This window comes from Leptidea sinapis, chromosome 25 (assembly GCF_905404315.1).
Source record: "Leptidea sinapis chromosome 25, ilLepSina1.1, whole genome shotgun sequence".
Lineage (NCBI taxonomy): Eukaryota > Metazoa > Arthropoda > Insecta > Lepidoptera > Pieridae > Leptidea > Leptidea sinapis.
Window position 1 is genome coordinate 9,298,691 of NC_066289.1, and position 20,210 is coordinate 9,318,900.

At 35.0% G+C, this 20,210-nt stretch overlaps 1 protein-coding gene across 2 annotated transcripts in view; it reads left to right on the forward strand.

The window, feature by feature from the left end:
• LOC126972160 (protein bicaudal D) overlaps positions 1–20,210 on the forward strand; it is a 43,672-nt gene that overhangs the window by 7,095 nt on the left and 16,367 nt on the right. For both annotated transcript variants that reach the window (XM_050818761.1, XM_050818762.1), the window contains 2 exons: positions 18,552–18,776; positions 18,949–19,186. In XM_050818761.1, coding sequence (XP_050674718.1) covers positions 18,552–18,776; positions 18,949–19,186 — 463 coding nt within the window. The remainder of the gene's footprint in view (positions 1–18,551; positions 18,777–18,948; positions 19,187–20,210) is intronic.

The window sequence follows — 20,210 nt, forward strand, 5'->3', positions numbered from 1 at the left end:
CTAGCGACAAGTCTTTCAATTGCTATCAGCATGATAGTTTACTTAAGTAGAAGTTAATTAGAAAAAAATTGATGTGAGATAGTTTAGTAAAGTAGAAGATTTTAAATGACTATTTAAACGTAACAATCTACGGCCAATTCGAAAATATAAGCCTTAGATATACGAGTACGCTTGGATCAGTGGGACTCTTTTTTTCTAAATAAAATTTACTATCATTAAGAAAGTAATTATATGTATATAGAAATCTTTCGTTAAAATCGGCGAGCAGCTTTCAGTGTACCCGACTGGAACACGCAAAATTACGTACATTTTTCACTTACGGCCGTTCCCAATATTCTATCTACACATAGAGATAAATTACTACCTTCTACTGTCAGTAATTAACTGTCAATAATTTGAACCTGTCCCAATATACCCGATAAGTCAGTCTTATCGCCTTATATTGGGACGCGTGAATTTCAATTTCCATACAAACTTCTATCGCCGGTAAGCTATACGTCCTCCCATTGACAGACAGCGTGTACGGATACGATTTTTATCTGGAGTAAGAGATAGACTGAATATTGGAAGCGGCCGTAAGACGACAATACTAGCGTATATGCAGGGTGCCGTTAGCAGGGTCTCGATACATTTGAATAGGAGAATTTCACTTACAAAGTAGTACATTGTTAACCAAGGGTCGAAAGCGAACGATTCCTGCGAGGGTGAAATTGTAGACACGGGGCGAAGACGAGGGCCTCATTACACCCGAGTAGTAAAGTCTTACTTTTTCAGCCGCATAATTATAAGAAATAATATTTCAGCAAAGTTGTCGTTCATCATTACGATGGTGCTTTGCGATAAAATGTAATTATGAAAGATTTTACGGGTAAAGGTTCACATCTCGCTTTCCCGAAAAAATTCTCACGTCACTGGTTATATCCTACGTTCGTGTAAATATTGCGGCACCAGACCGCGATATAAAATTAATTAAAACCACACATTGCATTCCGCTCTTGTACAATCTGTGCCAATTAGCGAATGATAACGTGCTCTTCACAATCGTATACGAATTTTTAACGTTATAATTCGTATCTACATTTTTGGTTATGAAAAGCATTTACCAATATATTTTGTTGTCAGCAAAAGGTAACGATTTCTTATTCAAAACGTATGAATTTATATTTTTTCTAACAAGATCTGTGATCAATTTCTAACAATATCCTTTCATCATATTTATGTTTTGTCCTATCCATATTGTCACGTGGAAAGTTGAATATGTACTTATAATTACTGTTCCTACTCTCTGTCTGTTCTTGTCACACCATTTTATACATAAAAGGGCCAAAATAGTCACAAATTATCTGCTGTAAGTGCTCACACTTAGATTTTTTTTTAATTTAATTTCATTCATAATAGGCTACTAGGCTGAAAGATTAATAATTTTAATATGGAATAGGCGAATAAAGTTCGCGTGAGAGAGATCAACGTGCTCTATACGTCTATTATTTATAATGTAATGTAAATCTTAATAAATTTTATGAGAGCTTATCTTCAGGCTGTGATCTATACCGCTTTTTGCACAAACCATCTATAAAAATAATGTTTCATTACATCACATGCTATCTTTGACTGTCAATGTAAATGAAAAAGAAAGCGACGGTATTATATTTAATGAAATTATTAATATTAACTTTAAGGATGCTTTCTACAACTAGCGGGTAGTGTGATAAAACGCGGACTAAACTTCTGCATTTCAATGGGCTGTCTTATCTTAAGCTCAGCATAATTTCAGCTGTTAAGGCGCGGACTGACTTGGATTGTAAACGCTACAACCAATAGTACAATATTCAAATTCAAATATTTTTATTCAAAATAGGATGCGAAATCACTTATTGAAAGTCAAAAAAAAACTACCACCCATTCCAAATTGAATGCCTCAGGCCTGAGAAGAATGGGCGCAACAAACTCAGCGGCCTTCTTTTTTTCATCAAAAGTATGTTTTACAATTAAAGTAACATTTACAAAGTAACATTGTACAATTAAACTTATTATATAATAGCCTGAGGGCGGTCGCTCCATTCCCAAACTGTGGTATCATTAAGAAAGTCATTTATGTTATAGTAACCTTTACCACACAAACGTTTTTTAACAATTCTTTTGAATAACGTAACACCTTTGTTTTGAACATTTTCTGGGATCTTGTTGTAAAAGCATATACATCGCCCCACAAAAGACTTACTTACTCGACTAAGCCGAGTAGTAGGCATCATCAGTTTATGTCTGTTCCTGGTGTTAACATTATGGTTATGACAGTTTCTGGCAAATTCACTTATGTGCCTATGAACATACATTACATTAATATGTGTGTTGATCATGAGGCTAAGCTGCAAATGGGCATTTATATTACTGGTTATCTATTGTTTATTCAAAATTTACATATTAAATTGAATTATTGTTCGGTTTAAGTTTTAGAAAAATACTAATTCTATTAAATTCTTTAAAAATAGAATGTTGTTTTCGCTGAAAATTCAGAGATTTTAAACTCCAAAGTTTATTTTTGGGAAGCAACTTCCAAATTTTTTATTGGATATTTCAAATTATATGTAAACATTCTATTCGGTTCAATTTTTTCTTTAAGTCCTTCTTTTTGTAATCTTTTTTTTTCGTAGGAATATTTTCATTGGATTATGTTGTAATCGACTCTCTAAGAAACCAATTTTTGTAGATATTGAGGTATGACCGCGCCTTAAATGACTATAAAAACGCAATCAAAGAATATGATAAGCTTACGCTCAGCTACCAGTGGGAGGCTCCTTTGCACAGGATGCCGGCTAGATTATGGGTACCACAACGGCGCCTATTTTTGCCGTGACGCAGTATTGTGTAAGCATTACTGAGTTTCGGTCTGAAAAGCTACGTTGCTTGTGAAATTACTGGGCAAATGGACTTAACATCTTATGTCACAAGGTGACGAGCGCAGTTGTAGTGCCTCTCAGAATTTTTGGGATTTTCAATAATCTTAAGCGGTACCGCATAGTTATGGGTAGGGCGTACCAATTACCATCAGCTGAACGTCCTGCTCGTCTCGTCAAAAAATCTTTTTCTACTTTTATGCATCCAATGACATCGCTCTAGAGTATTTCATAGCTCCTAAAAGCTAAGTCTTATGTAAGTATAGTATGAGCTAAGTCTAAGTTGGCTCTATAGATCTCAGCCTTAATGTTCGGTACGTCCGTTTCGAGCCAGACAGGATAGCGTTCATCTTGCGACCAGGAACAGCTATGTCGTAGTTCCTGTTAGGCAATATCTTTATAACAGTTTAGCTATCCTTACTAATATTATAAATGCAAAAGAAAGTCTATATGCTTAGATCAAGATCAGATCATTAACGGCTGTTCCCAATATTCAGTCTATCTCTAACTTGAAGTAAAAATCGTAACTATCGTTGACTTTTCTGTCCCAATAAACCTATCGACGGTTACTCGCCTTATCCATCCACACCGTCTGTCAATGGGACGACGGATAGCTAACCGGCGATCGAATTTTGTATGGAAATTGCAATTCACGCGTCCCAATATAAGGCGATAAGAATGACTTATCGGGTATATTGGGATAGCTTCAGATTATTGACAGCTAATTACTGACAGAAGAAGATAGTAATTTATCTCTATTTGTAGATAGTATATTGTGAACGGCCGTTATACGTCTAGATGCCTATCTAGCACCTAACAGCTTTGAGCAATGCTGCGTGCATTAATAATTACTACTTACTTACTTACTAGCTGACCCGGAAAACATTGCTTTGCCATATAAATTGTTTTTAGTGTTTGACTGTTTTTTCTCAGACTTACTTACTTAAAGCCGACAACCACGACCACGAAAAAGTCTTTTCATTTTTCGGGTTAATATAATATAGCATAAGACATTCACAAAAAATGTGTCTCTCTATGTGTAAGAACATTTTTAAAATCGTTTCAGTAGATGCAGAGATTAAAAAGAGAGAATGTATTTTATTTATTCATCAACATTTCAATGTTTTTAAATTAATTTGCTATTCGGAATGGAACATTATAGTTTTAAAAATGATAGCCTATGTTATTCTGGTGTGTAAGCTATATTATTGTAAAGTTTCATGAAAATCCATTCAGTAGTTTTTGCTTTAAAGGAGTACAAACATACATCCAGACATACAAACTTTCACATTTATAATATTAGTAGGATTATCATTTAACTAGAACCAAAATACGTCATATCAATTCAAGTTATGTTCGTTTATTAAGTAAAGTTATAATCGCTACGTGATTCAAATCCTAAGAGACGCATTCATACTCCATGCTGTAGCCATTGTGTGAGTCAGCACATAAATATACCTCGGAGTAGAAGCCAGAGACATTACATATATTATAACACTAGAAATAAGGGATTGCTTGTAACTAATTCTAGTAGGCTTTATAAGATACATAATTGCTTTAAGGGTAAATGTATACACTTCTACAATAAAGTCCCAGCCACTGTTCAGGCATTATCTATAAATAAATTTAAATGTTTTATAAAAAAAATGGCTCTGTCGTAAATCCTATTACTCCACTGCTGAATATCTAAATGATCGGACAGCTTTGAACTAGATTGTGATTATTTTATAGCGTTAGAAATGACTGTACAATATTGGATATTTTTATTGAAAAGAGCGCATAAAAAAGAATGCTGGGAGAGTTTCTTGCGCCGCTTCTTCTCTCTCAGAGCGCCATTTGTTTCCGAAGCGGTAGTAGTATCTAGTAGTATAAGAAATGACATCAAAATTAATTCTAAAGGAATCAATTTTGAGAAAATAAATGCCTTTTATGCCTTTTTATGCCTTTATTATTCAATACTTTTGTTTGTATTCGGTTATGTCGAGGTAAAAATTCTTTATTTCACTCTAGGCTTATATATATTAATCAATGGTTGAATAGTTATGCTCTGAAATAGTTCATAATAGAATACGTCTAGATAGAGTCTCTTGCTGTTAGATAACCGATAAAAACAGGCCAGAAATATTAGTTTAGTGTGCGTGAATTGCTCAAAATAGAGATTAGTTTTAATGTATATTTTTTATGACGTTTTCACAGCTGTCATAGTCTATGTAGACATACTATAAATTATTTAGAAACGTGCAAAACGCATTATCCTCTCTAAAAAACATTCATTCTTATTTCTACATGAAATATACTTAAATAAGCGTAGTGATACATTTGATTGCAAAGATAATGATATGAGCAACAGAGACCATTGGTCCAATAATACAGGTGTTAAGGTTTGTAATCGATTACAGTTTGATATTGTTCATAGATGTCGCCCTAAGCCATCAAGGACGCATTATCTAAGTTTATTATAGAACTGTGACCTTACTTATTATGTAACTGGTGAATATACGATTGGTACGCCCCTATTAAGTGTTTTAATACCTTAGTTAGTGGGATATTTTTGGGATTTGTACAACAGGTGTATTTTTTTTATTAAATCATTTTCATTGGTCGATTTCCGTCAAACTTAAAGAAATTTTATGAAACTAAATATGCAGTTATTGGTTTCTTATAAATCGAGGGCATGACTCATTTCACGTCTTTTCTCTAAGTCTCGTAGTTTCCGACTTGGCCATCACCGCCCTTCTCAAAAAACCATCCTGTATATTCGAATAAAAAACACAAGACTATTACCAAGGAGCCATAACGTCCCATGTACAATGTGACCGTGTTTAGCTTGAGATCGTATGCAAATGAGTAACTCGCCGAGATAAGTGTGTTTGCATCAGATAGTGCCGCACCGTGACAAAGCTCGTTAAAATTTCATTAGTTTCCGCCGCCGCTTGGGCCCACGTGTCGCGTGCCTAACTAAGTAACCATATAAACTATATTTTAACAGTGTTGAAGAGTTTTTCATTGTAGTATCTGCATAAGAATAAAATTCGATACCTCAGTTTCAAAGTGTAACCAGTATGACAAATATTTCAAAGAAAAAGAAACGTTCCAAAACACAACTCACAATTTTGACAGAAAAATAAGTCGATGAGTGAATGCAGTTTATTATTATTCTCTTTATTATAATTTCAACTTATTTTATACATTTATATATATAACATATTTATAAAAAAACGATATTACAAATATAAATATAAAAAATAGAGTCCCGCCGGCGTTGGTTCACGACAATTCCGCCGGTGGTTAGGGCGACAGACTAAGTAACTCCCGTGCGATGCTGCTTTCTGTAACTGACACTTAATCCAGTTATTAAGCGAGAGCCTCTTGAGATGAAGGAAACGACTATTGGAACAATTATTGTTGAATCAACATCCCACATGTCAGTAACCTCGTGTGCCAGGTCTAGGTACTTCGACAATTTGTCTATTTCAGCTTTCACAAGGTTATCATCACACGGAACGGTGATATCAACAATAAATGCCCGACGCTCTAACCGATCTACCAACACAATGTCAGGCTTATTAGCAGTGATAGTTCTGTCCGTGATGATAGATCGGATTATAGATTATTATTTGAAGAGTGTGGCTATTTGTCTAGTCCTAATCAGTCCTAGTAACACCGCGTCCAAAATTGAACTATTATGTTCGCCACTCATACTTATAGCTCGTCATCAAGCCCTGCCTCCTTTACGAACCGCAGTATCTTCTCGACGCGAGTATTACAAGCAGCACCTGGGTTTTGCAATTTTGTTTGAGATTCCTTTTAATAATAAAAATAAATAAAACAAACACACACACGCAATGTTTAATAATGGATAGCCTTTCGGAAGGACCTAGCCTCTGCAACTCAGGGTATCCTATCGCAGAGGGTAGGGTACAGAACATTTTGTACCACATATTATTAGTTGAATTAATTGTAACTCTTTGGAACTGAGGTATCGAATTATTAAACGTGTCATTAGTATCGTCTCCGAGAATGAGAAGACAGGCCGATGTGTACAAACTGCGCCCATTCTACAATTATACTTCCTCGAGATATGCAATATCAGAGCGTGCGACTGCGTCAGTAGCATGTAGTTCATATCACCATTGAAGTTAATTTTCATGCATTTACAGCCATTTTAAAGCTGATAACGCACTTGTGAACCCTATGTCGAGTAATGGTATAATGTAAATCTAAAGTGGTTTGTGAATATAATGCGCGGTTATATCCTCGCATTCAAAGTTGGCAACGACGTATCGCCTCTGCATTACTACCTACCTGCTACCAGTGGGACGCTCCTCTCAGACAGGATGCCGGCTAGATTATGGGTACCACAACGGCGCCTATTTCTGCCGTGAAGCATTATTGTTATTTTGGTCTGAAGGGCGCCGTAGCTAGTGAAATTACTGGGCAATTGAGACATCATCGTATGTCTCAAGGTGACGAGTGCAATTCTAGTGCCGCTCAGATTTTTTGGGTTCCCAAGAATCCTGAGAGGCGCTGCATTGTAACGGGCATGGCGTATCAATTACCATCACAGCTGAACGCCCTGATCGTCTCGCCCCTTACTAAATCTTTTGATAAATAATAACATCTATACAGCTAACGTATTGTGCAACATTAGTGTGTATATATTGTGCATTGTTGAAAGTGTTTAAAAATAAATTGAAATTAATAATTTATGAAATTTCAAATTTGAATACTTAAAGTTTTCACTTCTATCGAAAGTCTCTACAACTGCCAATTTTTTTAAACTCATTCGACATTCTATTTCATAAAAAAATATCTTAAAAACCTATTAAATAGCAACAAGAAAACCTTGGGACGCCGTACTGTAAGCCAGTCTAACGTCTGTAGCGAAGCAGGATTCATTAAACCAATTATGTTAATTCCGTCCGTCCTTACGGTCGCGCGCTAACCAGATCTCGGCCGTATTCATTATAATAGCGACTCTAGTCACATCTCGCTCTGATATAAATCAAATCAAATCAAAATCACTTAATCATGTAGGTCGCTGAAACGACACGTATGAATGTCAGTTTCTTTTCTTATTGAATTTACCTCCACGTCGTAAAGAGTTGAGCAAATGAGAAGAAGTGGCAAGAAAGAATAATCTTTACTTGCGAAAAATGCCACCAATTTTTTTACAAATACAATAGATATGAACAATTAACATTACATGAATAAAGAGAAAAAATAACAATACAAATGTTTAAAAACAATAAAAAATAAATAAAGCTTTAAAACATGGACGGATTATTTTAATAACTTAGAATGATAATGACGAGGCAGCAGTGCGATTCGCAAAAAGGAAAGTCCTCAGCAAACGTTATATTATATTTCATATGCATCTTCATCGTTTTACAAATCATTTAAATTACAATATATGTAAAGCGATGCAACTAAAATACTCAAACGTCAAACAGTCAATGCCTTACACGAATCATCCACACACACCAAAAATAAGAATAGGTACTAAACAATTTGCTAAAAAAATAAAGTTAACGTGTTAAGTGTTTGTTAACATATTGTTTAGATTTACAAGAGTGACATCTTAAGTCAATTTACTAATATGCAAATATTGGGGTTGAGCAGGTTATCAACTGTAAAGTAGATCCTGCAGATGAAGCCACAACCTGAGAGTTGAACAAAGCATACAAGATTTAATGACGATACGTCACTCGAACGACAAACTTCAACTGAGTTGGCAGAGCACTCGCACGGAACGCGAGAGGTCGTGGGTTCGAGTACCGCATCGTACATAAAATTTTGTTTTAAAAAAATTTTTGAGTACAGGTACATAAAGGTAGCATGATTTGCAAGCCCAATTTTAAATTACTGTCAATTTGTCTTCGAGTGTGTCGCTACAGATGTTCTTGATTTACGATTTAGAGCGGTGGTTCAGGTTTCATGAGCGGCTTATAATTTTTACAGCTGTTATTTAAACAGGAGGGAGGCTTTTATTGTAGTAGGCGTTACTTTGCAGAAATCCATAATTATCCAAATGTTTTGAGTTTTCTTTAGTGTTAATTCCGCCAATAGGTATTTGGCTTTAAACAAATCGACACGTGTTTCGCCTCTACACGAGGCGAGACAACGTGTCCTGAGAATGCTTCGTGTAAAGGCGAAAAACGTGTCGAATTGTTGAAAGACAAATACCTATTGGCGGAATTAACACTAAAGAAAAAACAAAACATTAGGAGGGAGGCTATTATGTTTAGCTAAATAAAATAACGGGCTGTAGTTTTATTTATCGGCGTTCTGTAAAATATGAAAGATAATAATAAGAAAAATGGGTGACTGTTAAATCTTGAAATATCAGTACAGAAATCTCAGGCATATATTTTTTTTATGGAAAAGGAAAACTAACGAGCGTACGGATCACCTGATGTTAAGTGATCACCACCGCCCCCAATTCTCTTGCAATACCAGAGGAATCACAGGAACTTCACGTGTACGCGATTTTTTTCAAGGTACCCATGTCGTATCGTCCTCGAAACACCGCACAAGGAAGCTCATAACACAGGTTTGTTGTACGTGGAAGAAAGTTCCCATGTACACAAACTTCTTTAGAAACTGTTTGCCTGGTTACGTTAATTTGGTAGTAAGTGGTAGCGAACCCAGAATTTTCCATCGATTGTTGGGATCAAGTGTGACAATGTCCACTTCGTCACTATCAGTCGAGGAGTTTTTAGAGGGTATTAACATCTACAACAGTAAAGTCCTCGAATGGCCGCCACGTACCGGAAGACGCAGTGTTGGTAGGCCCCCATAATATGGACCGACGATCTGGTCAAGATCGCCGGAATACGTTGGATGAGGGCAGCGCAGTACTGATTGTCGTGGAAATCTTTGTCCAGCCTTGGACGTATTCCGGCTGATGATGATGATTAATATCTACACATCAGAATAGATTTTCATTGGATTTTTAAGTAACTAAAACCAAAATAAACATAAGGCCTTTTTAAAGTTATTTTATCTTAAGTCTTTTTAAGGATATACCTTCCTATATCATTGATATTGACTTTTTCATTTGCGACGATCTCGAGAATACACATTGAGAGTTGTACATTGTCTGTGAGAACCATACAATTAATGATTTATTATTTAATTTACATTATATTTATAAAGTATATTTATAATAATATTGTAATAAACCTTAAATAGTGTCATCATACCCCTGAACGATGTCGAGACGTGCGACTAGTTAAGTATAAACTAACATGGTGATTTTCTCGTCCGTTTTTGAGTTAAATTATTTACGCTACGTGGCAAAAGGTAAAAGGATTACCTATGTGTGGTAACCACGAACAGTAGCTCCGTCGGCGGTCTCCTTTCGCATATCAAACAACCGAAAGTGGTTACACATAGACAGTATGGTAGTGCAGACGTAGCATTACAAATAGGACACACGGTTTGAGTTATTTTAGGAAACAGTTCGACCCGGTATCTTGGTCTCACCTGCTTGATTCGATAAATTAAAGTATTGACTTGTATAAGCATGCGTTCTTATATTTTTTTTTTATGTGAAAGAGGAGCAAACAACAAAAAATAAACCAGCGACGGGTGAGCAGGTTTATGATGACATTGGCAGAATTTGATGGTGACATCAAAATTTTTTCTCCTCTTTTGTACGTATATCTAACAGTATATTCTATATAAATATATGTATGTGTGTTACATGGAAGAGATGATCGCTGAATATCGATAAAGTCACCTAATTGTGCTACCATAACATTTTATTATTAATATATTTTAATTTTTTATTAATTTATTTTAGACAACAATAGGTCCATATATAAATGTAAGCGAAACAGTCGTAACGTATGTTAGTAAATACAATAATTAATTACATATAAATGTAAGTAACAAATTTATTCTATATTAGTTAATATAATTAATAAACTTACAAACTAAAGCAGACATCCTTTTTTGACACACTCTTTAAATGTGCTGTCCTATATAAATATAATAATATTGGGAATCCTCTCCAAACTATTTTTATCTATTATATATTATACAGATTATAACTTTATGTATTTTTAGTGAAATAAAGTATTTTCATACATTTAAATTTTCAATAACCTCTTCAGACCACTCCCTGTGATAAATGTGCTAGAAGACACACAATGAAGTGACGTTTCTACGGAGCTGTTATAATTCTTAAATCGTCGTCTGATTTTTGTTCTTACTAATTTCTGAAAGTAACCCGATAACCATATTTACGAAGCACCCTTACACAAACAATGAATTCTGAAGCTCTGAAGGTTGATGCCATAATGCGATAATGAATATTTATTTGGTATATGATTGCGTTAAATCTACACTAATAATAATATTATAAAGCTGCAGTGTTTGTTTGTTTGTTTGTTTGTTTGTTTGTTTGTTTGTTTGTTTGAACGCGCTAATCTCTGGTACTACTGGTCCGATTTGAATGATTCTTTCGGTGTTGGGTAGTCCATTTATCGAGGAAGGCTATAGGCTATGTTTTTTTTTTCAAAATTAGGGATCCGTAATAAAATTGCTATTTTGTAACACAAGGTGTAAAATCGAAAACCTAGTTTTGCGTGCGCTGCAAAAACTATTGACAATAGAACAAAATGATGTACACGCTATAATATAGGCAATATTTTATCTCGGTATTTCCACGGAAGCGAGAAAAACGCGGGTGAAACCGCGGGGCACAGCTAGTATTTGATATTTGAAACGCTTCAAATACTTTAATTATATAAAGACTATTCATTCATTAAAATAAATCAATTTTCCATAATATCGTTTCGGAACAGTATGCTACGTACGTCACACTAAAAGTTTCACGTTTAAAATACTCCTTTACATTTTAAACCTTTTTTCATGCGATTGAACCATGAAACAGAAAGACCACAGATTTGAAGGGATGTTTTCCACGTGCTGATTGAACGTTATCACTGCTTCTTCGGAATTGGTGAAAGTGAAACCTCTCATCAAATCTTTGATTCTGGGGAAAATATAAAAATCACAGGGTGCTAGGTCGGGGCTATGTGCAGGGTGGGTGACGAAATGAATTAGTTTTGCTGGCCGTGTGTGAAGAAGCGTTGTCATGATGTAGGAGAACGCGGGTGTTTGGTCGTCTTTCGCGAACTTTTTTAACACCCTGGGTAAACAAATGGTAGTACACTCGGCATTAACGCTCTTTTGATCTTCAAGTGGAAATTTGCAGATGGAACCCGTAGCTGAGAAAAAAATGTGATATTTTGTTTTACCAACGTTCCTCGCCTGCCTCACTTTTGTTGGCCTATTCTTATTTTCAAACACCCATTCACAAGATTACTGTTTTTTTCGGGTTCAAAACAATAAAACCGCGTTTCGTCTCCTGTAACAACGCCATAAACAGCATTAGAATATCAATAGTTGTACTTCATTAGCATCTGTGAGTACCATTCCCCGCGAGCCCGCTTCTGCTCCGCTGTCAGTTCATGAGGGATCCAACGACAACAAAATTTCCAAAATTTCAATTCTTCGTGTAACATTTTCTGAATTTGGCTCATACCAATCCCCAATAGTCCTCAAATTGTCTCATAGGTAATCCGCGGGGTTTTCTTCAATTAGCCGCTTAACAGTAGCCACATTCAGGCAGTCAAGCAGTGAAGGTCGCCCTTCACGAAATTCGTCATGTAAAGAAACCCGACAACGAAACAACGAAATAATTGCATTGTTTGCCATTTAAACAAATACATAATTACTTGTTAAAAATAATAAGTTGCACAATTTTTTCAGCTAACGAGTAGTTTGAAAATGTATAAAACTATTTTCCGCGGAAAATATGAGCCGGCGTTTCTGTATTCATCGTAACCGGTCTCCTCAATAAAATTTTGTATCAACATTTTCATTTCACAATGTGAATGGCTCTCGGGTAGGCTTCGCCGCTCGGCTACGAGAGGTTTTACAGGTCGAGTGGGTGATTATACCGCGTATCTTGAATGTCTATCAGTAAGGCGACTGTTTATTTTTTAAGTTCTTGTATATTAAATTAGTACGCTTGGGTGTTGATCATTATTTAAACTATGCGTAAACACACTCAACATACAGTGTCTTACACTTATTTTTATATTTTTTCTAGCTGACCCGGCAAACGTTCTTTTGCCCATATATTTTGATATAAATTGTTTAGATAAGTTTAAAAAGAAAAAAATATAATTAAAGTAAATAATAACTATACACTCTATACTTATTTCACTACAATTATTATATTCGATTGCCACGTTGCAACCCTATTGCGGATCTGTAGATGGAACAGAATGATATAAAAATCACGAATAAAAAACAGGGGTTGATCGTAGAAGGCTGTAAATTTGAAGTTGTATTCAAATCTAAATCAGAATAAAATAAAAATAAAATAAATTGTCAAAAAAATTTTATTTGGGGGTGGGTCTTATCATTTAGGGGTATGAAATTTAGATGTTGAACGATTCTCAGACCTACCCGATATGCATACAAAATTTATACAAATGGAACAAACACCGCGACACGAGAATTTTATATATTAGATTAATTAGTAGTTTATTAGGAAGCCAACCTGCATACAACTATCTTAATCTATAGATACATTTAAAGATTCTTTTATAATGTTGTATACTCCACTTACAGGCTAACTCGACATACTTAATAGTATATATACATCCTTTGTTAAACTAAAAAAAATTAACAAATTAAAGCCACAAGCAAAAGGCTGATAAAAAAACTATGTTCTTACTTAATAACCTAGAAAAACTAAAGAATAAAACAAGAACTACGAACAATGACTAACCATCTTGCAGTACTTTCATAATTTTTTTGAGTTCTTTTTTAAAACATGGGGCAGAGTGCTGAAAAAAGTATTAGTTATACATAACATATCAATATTTTCACTTTCTTCAGAATTAGCTAAAGCAAGGCCAGATAATTGAAAGCCCAACAAGGTTTGATATTCTTGTGTGGCGTCAATCAATCTATAGACGACATATTTTAAACACGCATGGCGTGTTTAACAGTACAGTTGTATCTTAAACATATTTGGTGTGTTTTAAAATTTAATGTGTATGGTTTGTTGGTAGTGTGGCGATTCACTGAATCTAAAACTAAATTAAGTCATATATAGATGTTTGTAAAAAGTTATAAATTATATACAGGTGTCCCAAAGTTATGGGACATGAAGGGAAAGTACCTTAAATATGTATAGATTTTATGTTATTTTTTAAAGTTAGTAATTCTGCATTCAAAGATTTTCTAAAAATTACTTGCCTCGTCTGGGAATCGAGCCGACTTAAATGTAAAAAAAAAACACCCCTACTTTTATGATATGTAAATATGAGAAAGCAGTCATTTAAGTGGGTATTTTTTTGTAAATTAATTAATTAAATACTCAAAATGTGATCCCTCCTATCTTACGCAAATCGCCAATCTTTTAATTAGTCCGCTGCCTTTTGATTTTCTTATCATTTTATGGTGAACACTCGATATGATATTGCACAATTCTATTTGTAACTCGCCCACATTCTCGTATCGCTTTTAAACTAAACAAAAAACTATGCTCTAAAGTATTTTAATTATGATTACCTTACCTTATGTACGAATAATCCATGCTATCTATGGAATGATAATATCTCTACTTTTCGAACGACGTTGTCGGCACTAAATAACTTTCTTGAAATTTGACTCAAACATTTTACGTTGCTCCTTTCTTTTAAAATACTATGTTACTTAAGAACAGTTATTAGTTTTTAGCCATTCTTACGATTGGCATCGAAAAAGTAGGGTTGTTTTTTTTACATTTAAGTCGGTTCGAGTCCTAAACGAGGCAAGTCATTTTTAGAAAATCTTTGAATGCAGAATTACTAACTTTTAAAGATAACAAAGTCTTCTTTCAGTAAAATACCGTATCTACGATATGTAAGGTACTTTCCCTTCATGTCCCATAACTTTAGGACATTATATTTGTAGAAGCTTGTAAAATGTTATAAATTATTCTGATTATGACCTGACGAGATAGAGGAAATAATCTTAGAATAATTGATAGAGAAAAACCTTATTAGTGAATCCAACAGTTCCGTTTCAGGACATAAGATGTAAATCTATTGATATACTTTTGAAATATTTTCGTATATTACTACGTTACTATATATCTAGTATACTATTTCGTATACTAGATATACGAGGAATGAATACTTCACTCTCTTTCTTACGTCTTTTTCACAAAAATGATGCTTGGTGACAACTAGGTAAGGCCCCAACCAAAGCTTGACAAACGCAGGTTGATAACCACGTTGCAGGTGAGCATACACTTTCTAATTTTGCTTGCTGTAGTGTTCTTCAAGTATGAAATATTTTATCAGTGAAAAAGATGTTTCTGTACCTACCTACCTTTAGACCCGCTTTAGAACATTTTGATCGACCCTCTCTCTTTAAATGTCAAGTCTTCTTTGATGTTATGCAAAAGAATCGTAGCGGGAATCTTCGAGCTATACATTATTATTAATTTTTCCTAATGTGATAAACCTCACTTCTGAGAAGTACACAACTACACAAATTAATTTGAAAACAAAATTTATGATCTCGAACCTGCGACCTCTCGCGTTCTCTGAAGCCACAACCAGAAAGTTGAACAAAGACAGGTTTATGAACTTCACGTCACTCGAACGTTTGACTCAGTGGAAGAGCGCTCGCACGGAACGCGAGAGAAGAAGAAGAGAGAACGCGTGACACTTTTTCGTTTCGCGGCGTCTTTAATTGATTTATAAGACGTTATCACGTCAAAAAAAATATTAATTATAAAGTTATATAAAGAAAGAAAAAAATAATTATAAAGATAGTTAACATAGAACTATCATTAATATATATATATCGTTTTAATTTCAACACGATACGGTATATATATATATATATATAATTCTAGGACGAGTTCCGTTTAAATTTAAGTTGCTGTATTAGAAGGTATAAAAGCTATTCCGCTGACTTTAGATTTCAAAATAATCGATTGAGATGTTAATTAATTAATGTTAAGTATTTTAAGTGTACTTAAACGAAATATATTAGACGGAATATTATTTGTCAAAAAGTTTAATCAGCCGTGTGTCATTTCCAACCCTCGGCCGTAATAGTAACAGCTTTCCGCGCCCTGTCTGGCAGCCGCTTGCCGCACCCATTTACGACTAGGTTGGACACTATAATCAACTAAGCGATGTAACATCAATAGATATAACAACGTTATACTGTTTTGTATCTCATACAAAATTCACAGTGTATTCTACACCACAAGGGGTGAGCTATTTCTAGGAAGGTCTTTTGAATAATTTCAATGCATTTGTTAAGCAAAAAGAATAAAAAGACCAATTGAGTGAAAACAGATCATAATTATCATTTTGTAATAGTTATTTATGCAACTGTTGATAATAGGTATTAAAACACGAATGTGGCTTTGAATCCCCTTTATTACATACTAGCTGACCCGGAAAACGTTGTTTTGCCATATAAAGTATAATTCACGCGATAGTTTTATAAGTAATAAAATATTGCCTATATTAAAGCCTGTACATCATTTTGTTCTATTGTCAATAGTTTTTGCAGCGCACGCAAAAATAGGTTTTCGATTTTACACCTTGTGTTACAAAATAGCAATTTTATTACGGATCCCTAATTTTGAACATAGCCTATAGCCTTCCTCGATAAATGGACTACCCAACACTGAAAGAATCATTCAAATCTGACCAGTAGTACCAGAGATTAGCGCGTTCAAACAAACAAACAAACAAACACTGCAGCTTTATAAGATTAGTATAGATTAGTTATTTTTTAATGGTATCACATGAGTGTTTCATACCTAATTATCAACAGTTGCATACAAGACTTTATCTACACCCATAATATGAATCCTCTATAAAAGATTCTGAAACAGCTTACTGCAAACATTAAAAAAGCCAGTCCTAGTAACCATAATATCATCCAAAGGAGTGTTATTATGAAAACGGATGATATTTTGTTGTACTTAACTCTCGTTTGGATGATGTAATGGTTATTAGGAGATTGGGTGTTTTAATGTTGGCAATATGCTAACTGTTTTAGAAACTTTAAAAAAGGATTTAAAGCGTGGGTGTAGATAAAACATTTATAAAATCGAGCCCCGAGGCAAAAAAAAGGGGTGTTGAAGGTCTGGCTATGGCATCTTCCCTCACCAACTAATGGGACAATGTTGATTCGGGCTTTTTTTGTTTCATTGTCTGATATGATAGAGATGGTTCTTAGCTATTAAACATTGGTCGAGTCTTTAAAGTTTATATTGAACTCACGGCTTAAATTTAAAATGATTATTATATCACAAAAGGAGCTGATCTGTAACTACGCCTCTGGTCGTACCATAGTCGATGGCATATAATAACATGGCATAGAAATGGTTCTAGGGCACCTTCGATGTCAACCTGACGTAGCTACTAGTAAGGTATATCAAGTGACTGCTATTTCCACTGTAAGTTTCCGTAGAAACTGGTTGTCAATTGAACATATATATATAACATATAACTATACTTAACGCCGGATTGATCTAAGAGCTGCTCGAATTTCAGGAATCCGATACTCCGTGAACGGCTCGATTCGGTGGCGTTACTAAGAGCAAGTCGCTTATTTGTGTATCTTGCTGTATTAATGGCTTGGGAAGTGTTCCTAAGAGCTATTCAAGCTGATTCCTAGCGCCCGATTTAAGCATCGCCTGATTTGAACTCTAATATCATCCTCATCCAGGTGGTCATAAGGCATTCGTTTCCAGCACTCGAGGAACCTCTTAGGAAATAGCTCTTTCACGCAATATCAAAATAACATGCACCCTTAACTTAAAGGATAGCAATGCTCCTGTTGCATTGTACTAGTGTTACAAGATAGCAATTTAAGAGTTATGAATACCAGGACCAATTGAGATCAAAAAGGCTTGCAGTCCAGGATGTGTCGTGGACACAACACTAATAATACTCTCTGTCACGCTAATAGTATAGATTTTTTTGTGATTTTCTCTTACTATCTTATATCTTTAAACGAGCAATTCTTGTGTGTGTGTATATATAGCGGCTCCGATTTTCATAAAATTTAGTACACAGGGTATTTTGGGGGCGATAAATCGATCTAGCTGGGTTTCAATTTTAAAAAAATGTAGTTTATCCGTGTTTTAATGAGAAACAGCTGAAATAACATTACAATACAAAGGTAAATTTCGCCACTATATACAAGACTGTAATAGCTCAGATGGGACATTGCATTATCCGGAAAGCAGAAGACCCCGGTTTGAATCCAAATGTCCTATTAGTTTTCTCTTTTGTTCAAATTTTGTACATTTTTAAAAATCCGAGCTAGGTTCGGTCCTACAGGTACTATTCTTTATATGCAAAATTTTCCAAATAATTATTGGGCTTCATTTTTATCAATACTTCATGCGTACCCAATATCAATATTCCATACGATATTGTTTTAACCACAAGCTGTGTTTGCCTGTAATTGGGTCTGCATCTCTATTTTTAATATGAATGTGAATTCTGGTCGGAACTCAGTTGTATATCTGTTGGCAAACCTAATAAATTAATAAGTATATACATACTTATATTCATTCTGATGAAACCGTTTTCTGTTTGATAGTTACGACACGAACTAGAACGAGTGGTGAGTGAGAGAGATAGACTTCTGGCCGAGAGCTCGGAACTGGGAGTGGACAAGGCGTCGAGGGAGTCGGAGAGGGCAGCGCTGCGCGCGGAGCTGCGGGAGGCGCGGCAGAGGGAACAGAGGCTGCTGGTAGATATCGGGGACCTGGAAGATGAGAACATCTCGCTGCAGAAACAAGTTTCCGCACTCAGGTCATCGCAGGTGAGGGATGCTTCGGATATAAATGTCCCGCTTGGACTTATTTTTTTTTTCTGTAGGATCTATCACAAAATCTGTTTCTTTCGTTTCTTGATAGACAATGAAAGTGTTCTAACTTTAATGTCCCAGAATTCGTTGTGCAATAGAAATGCAAATATGACTCGATGTGTTGTAGGTAGAGTTTGAAGGCTTGAAGCATGAGGTCAGACAGCTGCGCGAAGAAGCGGAAAACGCTCGTGCAGCGGCTGACGAGACTGCGGCGCTACGGCGCATCGCTGAACGACAGCTGGCTGAAGCGCTTGAAGCGCTGCAAGCGGAAAGGGAAGCTAAGTTTGCGGCCAAAAAAGAGCTTGATGCACACCTCAGTAGGGAGGCTGCATACAATATCACCAACCTGGCGTACAGTATACGAGGTACTTTATTATAAATGGAAAACATACAGCTAAATACAATAAGAGTAAGGAAAATATTTACTTACATGAAAGGCTATTTACAAGTTTGCACAGATTTTTACTAGCTATTTAGAAAATAAAGATATTATACACAACAGGGGATAAAAAGTTCTAATTAATTTGAGAAAAGAACATATTATTGACGGTAGGTACGTTTAAATTGTACAGTTGAATTATTGGATAAATCTACGTCAGATTTTGAGTACAAATTATTATACGATCTGCAAGCCATTATATTGTAATTATTTTCTTGATAGTTGCACCGTACAAAGGGATATGAAGAAAATTTGGGACTCTATTAAGAGTTTTATTCAGGAGCGTAGCTACCGCCGTATTTGCCGTGTCAATTATACGGGGCCTCCGGGTCACGGGGGCCCCCGTTATGCGTAAGCAAAAATTAATAAAAAAAAATCTGCTTGCGGAAAAAAGGCAAAGAGAGTGTATATTTTTTTATTTGTTTTGTAAAAATTTTGGAGAAAGTCACAGATGATAATGATGAATAAATATTTATATTAATTTGTTTCAAACATTTTTTTTTCTTTTGTGAGAAATCTTTTTGGCTCGCTACGCCACTGCTTTTATTAGTAACAATATCAAATTCGGGACAGTATCATTCCGTTTGCTATTTTAACCAGGTATGTAGACTTTGTAATAATTTAAAGTGATCATAATCTCATTTAAACAAACTCTTGTCGTGAGGAACCTACTTAAAAATAGCATTCGAGTTAAAATGACGATCATTAGGTAAAAGTTGCATAAAATGCTATTAATGAATCACATAAGTGATATAATAATAAAAGACACATAAGTGGAGTCATTAACATTAATTAGCTAAAACTGTTACGTTTGTAAGTGAGGTTTGGTTGAACATGTTTTTATTTTGAGTTTAATTAGATGTAGCAATTGTGTAAATATTTCGCGGTTACATTATCTCTGGCCTGACAACGATGAAGTCCAGGGCCGGATTTAAAGTTAATGCCGCCCC